This window comes from Palaemon carinicauda, chromosome 6, assembly GCF_036898095.1.
Source record: "Palaemon carinicauda isolate YSFRI2023 chromosome 6, ASM3689809v2, whole genome shotgun sequence".
Classification (NCBI taxonomy): domain Eukaryota; kingdom Metazoa; phylum Arthropoda; class Malacostraca; order Decapoda; family Palaemonidae; genus Palaemon; species Palaemon carinicauda.
Window position 1 is genome coordinate 152,954,396 of NC_090730.1, and position 12,243 is coordinate 152,966,638.

Here is a 12,243-nt window from a genome sequence, read left to right on the forward strand (position 1 = left end):
GAAGAAAACAACACATCCGACTCGTCTTTCCCGTGACGGTCAAGAGCAGCCTGGGAATAGACAACAGGACTGTCTGAGGCGACGGCTGACCGAGGGTACGTACCTCTCACCCCCTTTCGGTCATCGACGTACCTTCTCCCTTGGTCCTGGGAGCTTGGTAGAGGTCTAGGCCTAGGGGTATGACAGATTCGGTCGGTCGCCACCTCCACTGCACTAACACAAGCACTTTCACTTTCCTTACCTTTAAAGGCCTCCAGCTGTTCTTTAATGGCCTTCAACTCGGCCGCCAGGCTAGCGTACCGAGGGTCATCCGTAGATACGGAACCTGTAGTAGGTGCAGGAGTTACTACCTCAAGGGAAGGATCAACTTCCAAAGAGGAATCAATAATAGGATCAATAGATAAATCTACGCTAAGTTCGTCTTCCTTACCACTAACAGACTTAGACTTAGACCTAGAAGCTCTCCTAACTCTATCGAGCTCTAGCTTACGCACATAGCGCTTCATAATTAACCAATCTTTCTCATCCAAAACCTTACATTCCCCGCACCTATTATCAAGGGCACAAACAAAACCCCTACAATGAGAACAAACAGTGTGAGGATCAACCGCCATTTTGGGAAGTCTCACCTTACATTCCTCATTCGCACAGATACGGTAATGACTCTTTTCACTCATAATGAAACACAGCAAACAAAAAAAACTAAGAGAAAACAAAATACAACGATCGCCAAAACCCCAAATCAGAGTACTTCACCAAAAAAAGCAGACTGGTACACCGAGCAGGGAAATCGAAGAAAAAACTCTTAATGACGGACCAACGTGTTATCGATCCGGCCGGCAGAGATGAACTGAAGAACAGAAAACGGGAATGATTCCTCCTACCACCCTTTGACGGGTGTTACCACCCAACCACCACAAGGCGGTTGCCTAGTTTTAGAAAAATTCTGCCGAAATAGAGATAATTAGCTATGTATATATAACTGCCAGGTAAGTATTCACAAAACTTTGTTTTATCATAAAAACTTCATTTTGTTTTACGTCTTGATTTTGTATGCAAAAACACTAACGTTATTCTCGCCATCAATAATTTGTAGACATTTAGCAAAACTGAGGAGTAGCCAGAGAACATCCATGTACTTCTATAAAGCCCTGTCCACACGATCGAGCTTGCCCGATGGGCAAAACTTGATTCCAGACGACAAAGGATAGTGAGAATGAGGGTTTATGACATCAGAAGCTGAAAAATCACAGGGAGGGATCTGGCAACAAACAGTTTTGCTAGATCCCTGCTTGTGGTTTTCCCGCTTCTGACGTCATCAACCCTCATTCTACCTACTTATTGTGGTCTGGTATCAAGGTTTGCCTGTTGGGCATACTCAATTGTGTGGACAGGCTTGAGGTTCAAAATGGTAGGTTATTGTTACTGTATTCTTCTCAGCTTAGTTCCATTTCTTTTAGGGGTTGCTGATTTGAATGAGCTCGTCTTGGCTATCTTTGCTATGGACTTATGCTTCATCTAGTCCAATTTCTCTCAAGTCCTCTTGTATACAGTCACTTCACCTGTTTCTTTATCTCCTTGTTCTTCTATCCTTCACCTCCATATCCATGGCATTCCTTTTAATATGGACATCTTGTTTTCTTAGGTGTCCGTACAATCTCAGTCTCCCCTCCTGCACATGTCTATATTTCTCTTTGTTTGTTTACCATAGAGTATAAAGTGCTCTATGGTAAACAAACAAGTTTATACCATATGGAACTTTCCCTTAAATCTCCATGTCACTTTTGTCACAAAGGACTAAAGGGGCTGTTTCCAGTTGTGCCAATCTACTTGTGTCTGATGGTTTACTTTTCCATATATTTTGTGCTTAGGCTCTACTTTAGACCCTAATTATTTGAACTTATCTACTGTCTTGTTTCGCCTTTATTACTCTACTCTCCCCCCTTTCATCCCCTTCAATGATGGTGTACATATATTTTGTTTGACCTGCTTATCCTCATTCCTTTGTCCTCCAGTGCTGTTTTCACCACTCAACTTTCCTGTCCAAGACCTCTCACTTCTCTGCACACAACTCAATGTTATCTGTAAATAAATTGCTCCATGGCTCAGTCTCTTACGATCTCTTGCTACGTCATCAATCACGATATTGAAAATAATTGAGCTAAGAGCTGCTCCATAGTGTAATCAGACTTACCTCCTGAATCAACCATGCATACTTTTCTGGGACCAAACCCCTCCAAATATCCTGTCTCAGGACTCTGTCATGGTAGTTTATTGTTGTGTAATAGAAATACAAAATAGTTAGTATCAGCACTAATAAAAAGCGCATGTGCTTAATTGGTTATCGCATCCTGAACATTGTTTCAGTAGTTGTAGCACCCGCTCAAGTCATGAGAGATAGACGTGGGAGATGATTCAGCTTGTCCACTTGAATGGCCTTTCAAATTTTAACAGATGATACTAAGTGAGTTTAATGTTTACCACCTCTGATTTGACTCATTGCAAATTGATATGGTACAGTATAGGCTTCATCCTAGCCTTCAATAGAAATACTGTAGAACCTTTCAGTCGGCCAGTTGTTGGAAGCTGTGGTTGGAATTGCCAGACCACCATCAGGGCCTATCACCTATGGGAACATACCCATAAGTAATTAGACACCTTTGTGCTTGGTTCTGTTTTGGCAGCTTAAGAAGTTTTGTAGCAAGTCCAGCTTCCACAGAGGACAGGAAGCATTTTGTCCATGGTAACATATAAATGCAAGTTTATATTGAAACCTAGAATGACTTGCTCGCCTCCATTGTATTTCTCTCTTTTGGGGGCGAAGCAGTCAAAAACATTACATGCTGGATCAGACTTTATGCTTGTAAGTTATGCTCCTGACGTCCATTCTTTAGATCTAAAGAAGGACAGTATCTCCCCATCCTCTCTAACGAAGAGGAGCATTGTGGAAATTACATTAACCCATTGATCATCATGCACTGGGATATTATTCCGGACCCATATCCCCTTCAGGGAAAGAGATCCCTCATTTGACCATGCACAAATCATCTTGGTCAGGCCAGGCCCTATCAGTCTATGTATCCCCATTATAGACAGGTAGGAGGTTGCTGGAGTCGTCTCCTTCGCTCCTATACTTCCTACCCACCAATCAGTGAATCTCCCTATTAAATGGACGAATGACAAATTTTAAAAGTACAGTAATTTTTATACAAACCTGAGACCTTTAAAAGTTAAACTTCCACCTGGACCAACCCTCCCAGTCCTGAGCCAAAGGTCAAAAGTGCTGAACTTCCAGCAGGCTAGTGGGCTGGTTCTATGACTGCGCTCACTACCTGCCATTAACGGGTTCAACAGCTGTTCCATCTTGCACTGAAATCATATTCCCAATTTAAAAGACTCGGCTTTGTACAGTGTATTTAGGAAAATTAAAATCTCTAAATTATTTTCAAAGGGACATTCCTGTTTTGAGCGTAGATTCTTGGTTGGCCATTAGATGCATTCTTTCTTATGTATTCTCATTTTGGGTTTTGGCCAGAGAGGATAGTCTTGTGTAAACTGATAGTTGTTCCGTAACTGAAATACAAACCCCGCTATTTACATGGAGTAATTACTTCGGCGTAGCTGAATGACGAGCCATAAGAATTTTAACGAGGGTTTACTACCCCACAGCTAGTTAGCGGGGGGTAGGGAGGGGTAGCTAGCAATCCCCCCCCCCCCCCCTCACACACTGGTGATTGCTTCACTTAACTTTTGGCTCGGGCGGAGAACAGACCTGTCTGCTCTCTCCCTCGCTTTGACTGCCATATTTAATCTGTGTTTGCTTTTTCTTCCTCACAGTGTGTTTGAAGTTGGCCTCTACTGATTATGTGTACGTGCCCTGGACCTCCTGGCTGCCGTTGTGGGACTTTTATGTCGGCGGTCGACACCGATCCCCACACCTTGTGTCCTCATTGTAGAGGCCAACGGTGCGATAGCGGTAATGTATGTATCGAATGTAGGGAGTGGTCTACCTCCCAGTGGGAGAGGATTGCCCGGCGCCGGAAAAAAAAGTCTAAAAGGTATCTTTCTCCTTCAGAGGCTTCTTTGAAGAGATAAAATTCCAAGACGACTTCTTCCGTAGCCCTTTCCTCCTCCAAAGCTCCCCCTCGAGCGGTCTCTTCCGAGAGGCCGGCGATTGGTAGCGTAGACCGTATTGCTGTTGACCGATCCCGGGGTGCGGGAGAGGTAGTTGCCTCCCATAGCGAGGCGGCTGCCCCTCCTCCCCGGAGGAGGATATGAACATTGATTTATCTGTCAATAACCATGATTTGTTGCAGCTTTGGGCTTCCTTGGGGCTGCAGGCTTCGCCCTCCAGGGAAGCCCTGTTTGACATGATCAAACTTGGTGCAGCTGTCAAACAATCGCCAACTACAGCAGGGATAGATCCTCTGTCTGTTGTTGACGTTGTTGTGACGGAGGCATCTCGTGGGTCTAGTCAAACCCCCGTTCCTGTTGCTGAGGTAGCTGAAGGCTTAGTTTCCCCCTCCGAACACCTTTCAAGGGAGGAACTAAGTCCTATGGTCTCTCCTGCCGGTGATTCTCCCCCGCGGGGGAGTTCACTCGCGGAGACTCCTTCGGAGGCCCTACGATGGTCAGTCTTCTGCGGAGGAGACGACTCGCCGTTCACCGATCCTGCCAGCTACTACCTTAGACCTCTCCGGGGATCGTTCGCGATCCCCTTCGGATGATGGTCGTCCTTCGGGACCCTGTGACCAGTCTCCCTACAGACCTGCTGACCTGCCGTCACCCTTCGAGGGTGCTGATGCGCTTTACTCGCCACCTGAACCTGCCATTGCACAGGAACTGGGGCCCTTTGGGGCTTGAGGGCCTTGAGCGCAAAACTGCGCCTCTTGTCCTCAAGCGCCAGGTTCAACCTGCGCGCCCTCACGCTACTGCTGCTGCCGTTCCAGTCTTAGCGCCACAGCGCTCACCTGCGCGCGTGCGCGCCTCTGTTCCTGTTTCGCGCCAGGGTTCCTCTGCGCGCCCACATCCTTCTGCGCCCCGGCGCCCGCCAGCAGTTCCTGATCTAGCGCGTCAGCGCTCACCTGCACACACATGCCCATCTGTGACCCAGAGCTCTCCGGTTCCTGCCACATCGCGCGCAGTCCAAGAGGCTCCTAGGTTAGTGCACAGGTGCTCACAGGTACCTCTGGACTCGCAGCGCCCTTCTGGAGTTAGGCGCGAGTCACAGCCATCGCGCGCAGTTCCAGTCACAGCGCACACGCGCTCGCCAGCGCGCTTCTACATCCCTGCACGCAGTCCAGGAGGTGCCTAATTTAGCGCACGGGCGCTTCCAGGCACCCGTGGACTCTCCTTCCAGACCGCGCAATCCTGAACGCGCTCCTCCGGTTGCGCGCCAGGTTTCAGTCTCTCTCAAGGTGCCCAATCGCGTGCATTGCACACCCACCGCAGCAGCGCACACCAACGCGCCCACATCCTGATGCGCGCCATGCGCGCCCAGCCCGCCCACAGGTTAATATACCTGTTCAAACGGATCACCGCCCACCTGCGCTCCAACGCGCAAACCCACCCTCGCACTATCCCAAACCTGCGCAGTCGCGGTTCTTCCGGATACGCGCCCACGGGCCACTGCTCTCTCGTGCCTGTCAGTGCTGCATCAGGATGCTGCGCGCCCTCGTATCCAGCCTCCTCATGATCCAGCTCCTGCGTGCCACACGCCCTCGCCATCTCCTACGCGCGCCCACATGCCTGTGCCCGCGCCATCTGCGCGCCCCTGCGCCTACGCGCCCGCACCATCGCGTCCACGCGCCTGTACCATGGCCTACACGCTACTGCGCCCTCGCGCCCGCTCCACCAACCTCTCACGCCCGCGCCCACGCAAGCGCGAGATTCCTATGGCACGCTATCCTTTCGCACGCGATCCTGGACAGGGCCCATCGCGCGACCTCCAGCGCGATCGTTGTCAGGCGAACAGGTCATCATCTTGTTCCCCTCCCTGCAAGTGCAGGTTCCCGGACAGGTCTAAGGACTCTTGTTTCAGGTTTTCAGGCGAACCCTCGTTTGTCGACTCCTCCAAGGGATCGAACAATCCCCTTCCCTCCAGAGGGAGTGTCTGACAGCGCGACTGTCAGCCAGCTGCCCTGGTTCGGGACCCTGGTCAGAGCTCTTGTGCAGGCTATGAAGCCCGTTCTCTCTGACGTGGGTCACAAATCAGTGGCGGCTTCCTCCCCCCTGAAGAGGAAGAGAGGAGTCCCCTCCGTGGAGACACCTCCGAGGGCTATTCTATCTCCTCGCAGATCCTTGCGCAAGGCTCCTTCCCCCCCCCCCCGACTTTCTCTCCCTTCCCTGCGGATGAGTATTACCCATCCTCAGGAGAGTCGGACGAGCCGGTCCGTTCCCCCATCGCACCAATGGGGGAAACTCCGCCTCTCCCTGAGACGTCTTCTCGTCCAGGGGTGGAAAAGAGCCTGTACCCATCGTTACTCGAGTCCTGTATCCCCCCCAGGAGGGAACCGAAGGACGATTCCCAACTCGTCAACAAGGATCAGACAGGAGCCTGCTAGACCTTCCGAGGATGTCCACGTGTCCCTCCAGGAAAAGCCACTGGGGACAGGAGACTTTGCTGCCAGTTCTTCAGGAAGAGAGCACCAAGAGTCAGAACACACGTTCTGGCAAGTCCTGACCCTCATGAGGAACCTCAACGGGATTCCAGACCCAGAGATTCCTCCTCGTGAGGGTAAGGACACGGTCTTGGACCGTGTCTACGGCACCCAGAAACCCTCTAGGGCCAGTGCAGCTTTGCCCTGGTCTCAGGGGATGAAGAGTGCCAGGGACAAGGTCGAGGGCCAGCTCTTTGAGCTTGCCGCCTCTAGTAGACCCAGCTCCGGTAACAAGCTCCTCCCTCCTCCTCGAGTCCATCAGAGGAGGTACTTTGAGATCCTTGAAGAGTCTTGTTTGGGTCTTCCTATTCACCACTCCGTGGAAGAACTCACCGGGGGAGTCCCTCTAGAGCAGTGGTTCCCAAACTGGGGGGCGCGCCCCACTAGGGGGGCGTGAAGTCATCTGCTTGGAATTACTTGTTTAATAGAATAATAAAATTTGCTAATGTTCAAACTTTTTTTCGCTCACTTTGAACGAAATGTTTCGTTTTTAGTTACTGGAATGTTCTATTATTTGTTTGAGGGGCTTTCATTATTAAAATGTAATACAAACAGAAATCTGTTTTCCTGTACAATGCTAAGATATAAATGTAAGAATAGTTTCATATAAAAAAAAGAGAGGAGTGGGGGCGTACAGGTCTACTGGAAGCAAAAAGGGGGCGTCAGGTAAGATAGTTTGGGAACCACTGCTCTAGAGAGAGACTCCAACCGGCACGTGTCCTATTCAGTTACTGAGATCTTAAAAGCCAGGAGAAGGTCGCGAAGTGTGCCATGCAGGCAACTTCGTGGTTTGACATCTGGCTGGGGTCTCTGGGCATTCTGGTGTGGTCTGAGGACCTCTCCAAAGAAAGCACCAGGAAGGCACTGGAGACTTTCTTGCTCTCAGGCACGCGGACCATCGAGTTTCTGGCCCACCAAGTCTCGAGCTTGTGGGCCAATACGATTCTCAAACGACTGGATGCAGTGGCTGAGGGATTCCACCAGAAGGTCCCCAGTTCGGATGTTAGCAGGCTCAGACACTCTTCCGTGCTCGGTAAGAGTTTGTTTGAGCCTAAGGACGTGGAGCTTACCACTGAGAGGTGGAGGAAGTCCAACCAGGGTTCCCTCATCCATAGGGCCCTGACATCGAGGCCCTAAAATCCTCCAGCGGCCCAACAGCCCCGTCCGGCTAAGGACACAAAGAAGACGACAGCAGCAAAGCCGAAGGTGTCTAAGCCCTTTCCTGCCAAGAGAAGAAGGATCAAGAAGTCCTCTAGGGGAGGCAAGAACCCTAGAGGAAACGGCCGAGGCCGTAAACCCTAGGGTTGGCAGTCCCCCTGCATGTCCACCAGTGGGGGGATGCCTACAAAGTTGCGCGGCAAGGTGGCAGCAACTCGGGGCAGATACCTGTACGATTTCCGTAATCGCTCATGGTTATCGCATCCCGTTCACAGCTTCTCTACCTCCCCTGACAGCGAATCCAGTGTCGTTGAGCTCTCTTGCCATGGGATCGGCAAGAGGGCAAGCCCTTTGGGCAGAAGTCCAGACCATGTTGAAGAAGGACGCTCTCCAAGAGGTTGTAGACAGGTCCCCAGGCTTCTATAGTCGACTCTTTCTTGTAAGGAAGGCGTCTGGAGGGTGGAGACCAGTCATCGACCTCTCAACCCTGAACGGGTTTGTCAAACAGACTCCGTTCAGTATGGAGACGGCAGACACGGTCAGACTTGCAGTGAGACCACAAGACTTCATGTGTACACTGGACCTGAAGGACACGTACTTCCAGATCCAAGTCCATCCGTCTTCAAGGAAGTACCTAAGATTTTGCCTAGACAACAAGATCTACCAGTTCAAGGTGCTGTGTTTCGGTCTCTCCACAGCCCCTCAGGTGTTCACCAGAGTGGTCACCCTGATATCATCGTGGGCTCACAGGATCGGCATCCGTCTCCTTCGTTATCTGGACGACTGGCTGATCCTAGCGGACTCGGAGGCAACCCTTCTTCGCCACCGAGACAAGCTCCTCGAACTTTTGCCAGGATCTAGGGATCATGGTAAATCTCGAGAAGTCCTCTCTGCAGCCCTCTCAGAAACTGGTATATCTAGGCATGGTCATAGACACCAATCTCCACAAAGCCTTCCCATCAGACGACATTATAGCAAGGCTGAGGAAGATCGCGAGGCCTTTCCTCAATCGAGAAGAACTCCCAGCCGAAACGTGGCTGCGTCTCCTCGGCCACCTCTCCTCCCTGGCACGTCTCGTTCCCAACGGTCACCTCAGAATGAGATCTCTCTAGTGGCGACTCAAGTCCCGGTGGAATCAAGGTCACGATTCTCCGGACACTTTGGTCCCTTTGGGTCCTGCAGAACGGACAGACCTCCAGTGGTGGGTGGCGGACGAGAACCTACGAAAGGGAGTGGATCTTCTCGTCCTTCCCCCGGATTTGATGTTGTTCTCGGACGCTTCAAAGAAGCGTTCTGAACCACAGGACCTCAGACCTGTGGTCAGAATCAGAAAAGTACCTTCACATAAACCTGCTAGAAATGAAGGCCGTGTTCCTGGCACTTCAGAAGTTCCACCAAGTCCTGGCGGGCCACTCAGTGGTGGTGATGAACGACAACACCACAGTGGTGGCTTATATCAACAAGCAGGTAGGTACCTTTTCAGAACAGCTATCCCATCTTGCAGTAGAGATTCTGAGATGGTCCGAAGTCCACTCGATCACACTAGTGGCTCGCTTCATTCCCGGCAAAAGGAATGTGCTCACCGACAGTCTGAGCAGAGTTTCGCAGATAGTGAGTACCGAGTGGTCTTTGGATCCTCAGATAGCCAACAAAGTCCTGACTTTGTGGGGTTCCCCGACGGTGGATCTGTTCGCTACAGCGCTGAACTTCAAGGTCCCGCTGTACTGCTCGCCGGTCCCGGACCCCAAGGCTCTCTGGCAGGATGCCTTCCAACAACGGTGGGACAACATCGATTTGTACGCCTTTCCCCCGTTCTGTCTGATGAGGAGGGTGCTCAACAAGACCAGAATCGGTCAATCTTTCAATGACCCTGATAGCTCCGCTATGGCATCACGCAGAATGGTTCCCGGACCTTCTGCAACTCCTCACGGAGGTTCCGAGAGAACTCCCTCCACGTCACGAGCTACTCAAACAACCACACGCCAACATCTTCCATAAAGCCGTAGCTTCGCTTCGACTTCACGCCTGGAGACTATCCAGCATCTCCTCACAGATATAGGATTTTTGCAACAAGTTGCGAACAGGATGTCTGGTCACCTGCGCAAGTTATCCGCAGGGGTCTACCAGGCGAAGTGGCGAGTCTTCTGTGGTTGGTGTCGTGGAAGGGGTATCTCTCCACTCGGTGCCACTATTCCAGCAATAGCAGAGTTCCTCGTGTATTTGCGGGAGGAAATGCGCCTTTCAGTCTCGGCAGTGAAAGGCTATCACTCAGCCTTAAGTCTTGCCTTCAGGCTTAAAGGAATGGACATTTCTTCCTCGCTGGAACTTTCCCTTCTCATACGGAGTTATGAACTTACCTGCCCTCAGTCAGAAGTGAGACCTCCTCCACGGAACGTGGTTCGAGTTCTCAGGTCTCTGAAGAGACTCCCTACGAACCATTACGCCAGGCTTCAGATCGCTACCTTACCTGGAAGACGGTTTCCCTGCTAGCATTGGCCTTGGCCAAGCGATTCAGTGAACTGCATGGTCTCTCGTACGACATCGCCCATTCAAGGGGATGGGGGGAGGTAACGTTCAGCTTCGTCCCTGAGTTTGTTGCCAAGACTCAGAATCCGGGAGTGCCGGACCCTAGGTTCGACTCTTTCCAGGTTTCGAGTCTTCGTTCTGTAACAGATGACCCAGACCATCTCCTACTGTGCCCAGTGAGGAGTCTGAGGTTGTATCTTAAAAGAACAGCTGCAGTTCTTCCCCGAGTGCAAGCCTTGTTCATGAGCACCGGGAAAACGAAGAGGAGGGTCACCAGGAATACTATCTCGGCCTGGATTCGCAAGGTAATACATCTGGCCTTGAATCCTGACCCTTCTCCGTCACGTCGCCCTAGAGCGCATGATGTCAGGGGCATAGCTACGTCCCTGGCCTTCAAGAAAAATTATTCAGTGACGCAGGTCCTTCAAGCTGGGGTGTGGAAGCGTCAGACCACCTTCACGGCCCATTACCTGCAAGACGTGACACACAGGAGGCTCGATACGTTCTCTATCGGCCCTGTGGTGGCTGCACAACAGTTGGTCTAACCTCATGCTCCTTTATGGACAAGTAGCAGAAGGTTGAGGGCATTGTTACCCGGTTTTAGTCTGCGTGAATGAAAAGATCTGTCTGGCCCTTATTTTTTTTTCTTCATCCTCTCCTCCCTTGGAGAAAGCAGCATCCTGGGTTCTCTGCACAGCTGATCTCAAACCACTGCAGGTAAACCATGCTCCCTTGTGTTCCTAGTACTGTATTAAGTGTAATACTGTCATGTCCCCATACCCTGACGAGGTGGTATTGGGAGAGTCCTAGCCTAGATTTCCATCTGAAGAACTCCAGGTTAACTTCCTAGGACGAGTCACTTCCTCACCTTCACACACAGCTTATGTAGGCCGCAGCAGTTTCACAGCATGCTAGCGAGGAGCAGGGACTCCTTATTTCTTGAATACTCACACACTCGAATATGGAGTCCCCGGGCAAGCCAAAGCCAATATGGCAGGGACTTACCTCCCTACCTAAAGGTTGAGTCACCCCATGTAAATAGCGTGGTTTGTATTTCAGTTACGGAACAAATGACAAATTCGTAGATAATTTGTATTTTTCCTAACTATACAAACCTTAGCTATTTACACATTTGCCCGTCAGCCCTCTCCCCCGGGATAAGTCCTACCTCAAAGCAAAGTGAAGCAATCACCGGTGTGTGTGAGGGGGGGTAGCTAGCTACCCCTCTCTACCCCCTGCTAACTAGCGGTGGGGTAGTAAACCCTCGTTAAAATTCTTATGGCTCGTCATTCAGCTACGCCGAAGTAATTACCCCATGTAAATAGCTAAGGTTTGTATAGTTAGGAAAAATACAAATTATCTACGAATTTGTCATATTTGTTTAAAAATAAATGTTGCTTAAAGAATTCCATTTCATAAGACTCACTGAGCCACATTATTTATTTGATAATGGTAGTTATTTTTAATTCCAGGTATATCTGGTATTGCCAGGGATTCCTTGGAACACTTTGTTATTGATAGCAATGAAGCACTGCAGTTCAAACTAGGTAAGTCTTTTGTTTGTTATTCAAATTATGGTTTTCTTACTGAGTAGAAGATGTGGAATATTTCTATTGCTATGCAATGATTTAATTAACTTGAACATTTTTAATATCATAATTGCTTTCATATGGTTGCTAGTGTTGCAGATAATTTTCCTTTTTTGTTTAGCTTCTATTATTTCCATTGCAGTAAGGACAGAAGCAGATTTAGAAAATGAGGAAACCACATTCAACCCTGAAATGTCTCATCAAGTTTATGGAGACAGGTGAGAAGAGAATTTGGTTTTTTATATTTTTGATCACTATAATTCCTTTTGTTCCGTAACCGAAATACAAACCACGCTATTTACATAGGGTTT

The 12,243-nt window shown here is 49.8% G+C and overlaps 1 protein-coding gene across 1 annotated transcript in view; it reads left to right on the forward strand.

Moving 5' to 3' along the window:
- Positions 1-12,243, forward strand: part of LOC137643287 (histone acetyltransferase type B catalytic subunit-like) — a 64,655-nt gene that overhangs the window by 26,336 nt on the left and 26,076 nt on the right. The window contains exons 4-5 of the mRNA XM_068376126.1: positions 11,816-11,890; positions 12,075-12,150. Coding sequence (XP_068232227.1) covers positions 11,816-11,890; positions 12,075-12,150 — 151 coding nt within the window. The remainder of the gene's footprint in view (positions 1-11,815; positions 11,891-12,074; positions 12,151-12,243) is intronic.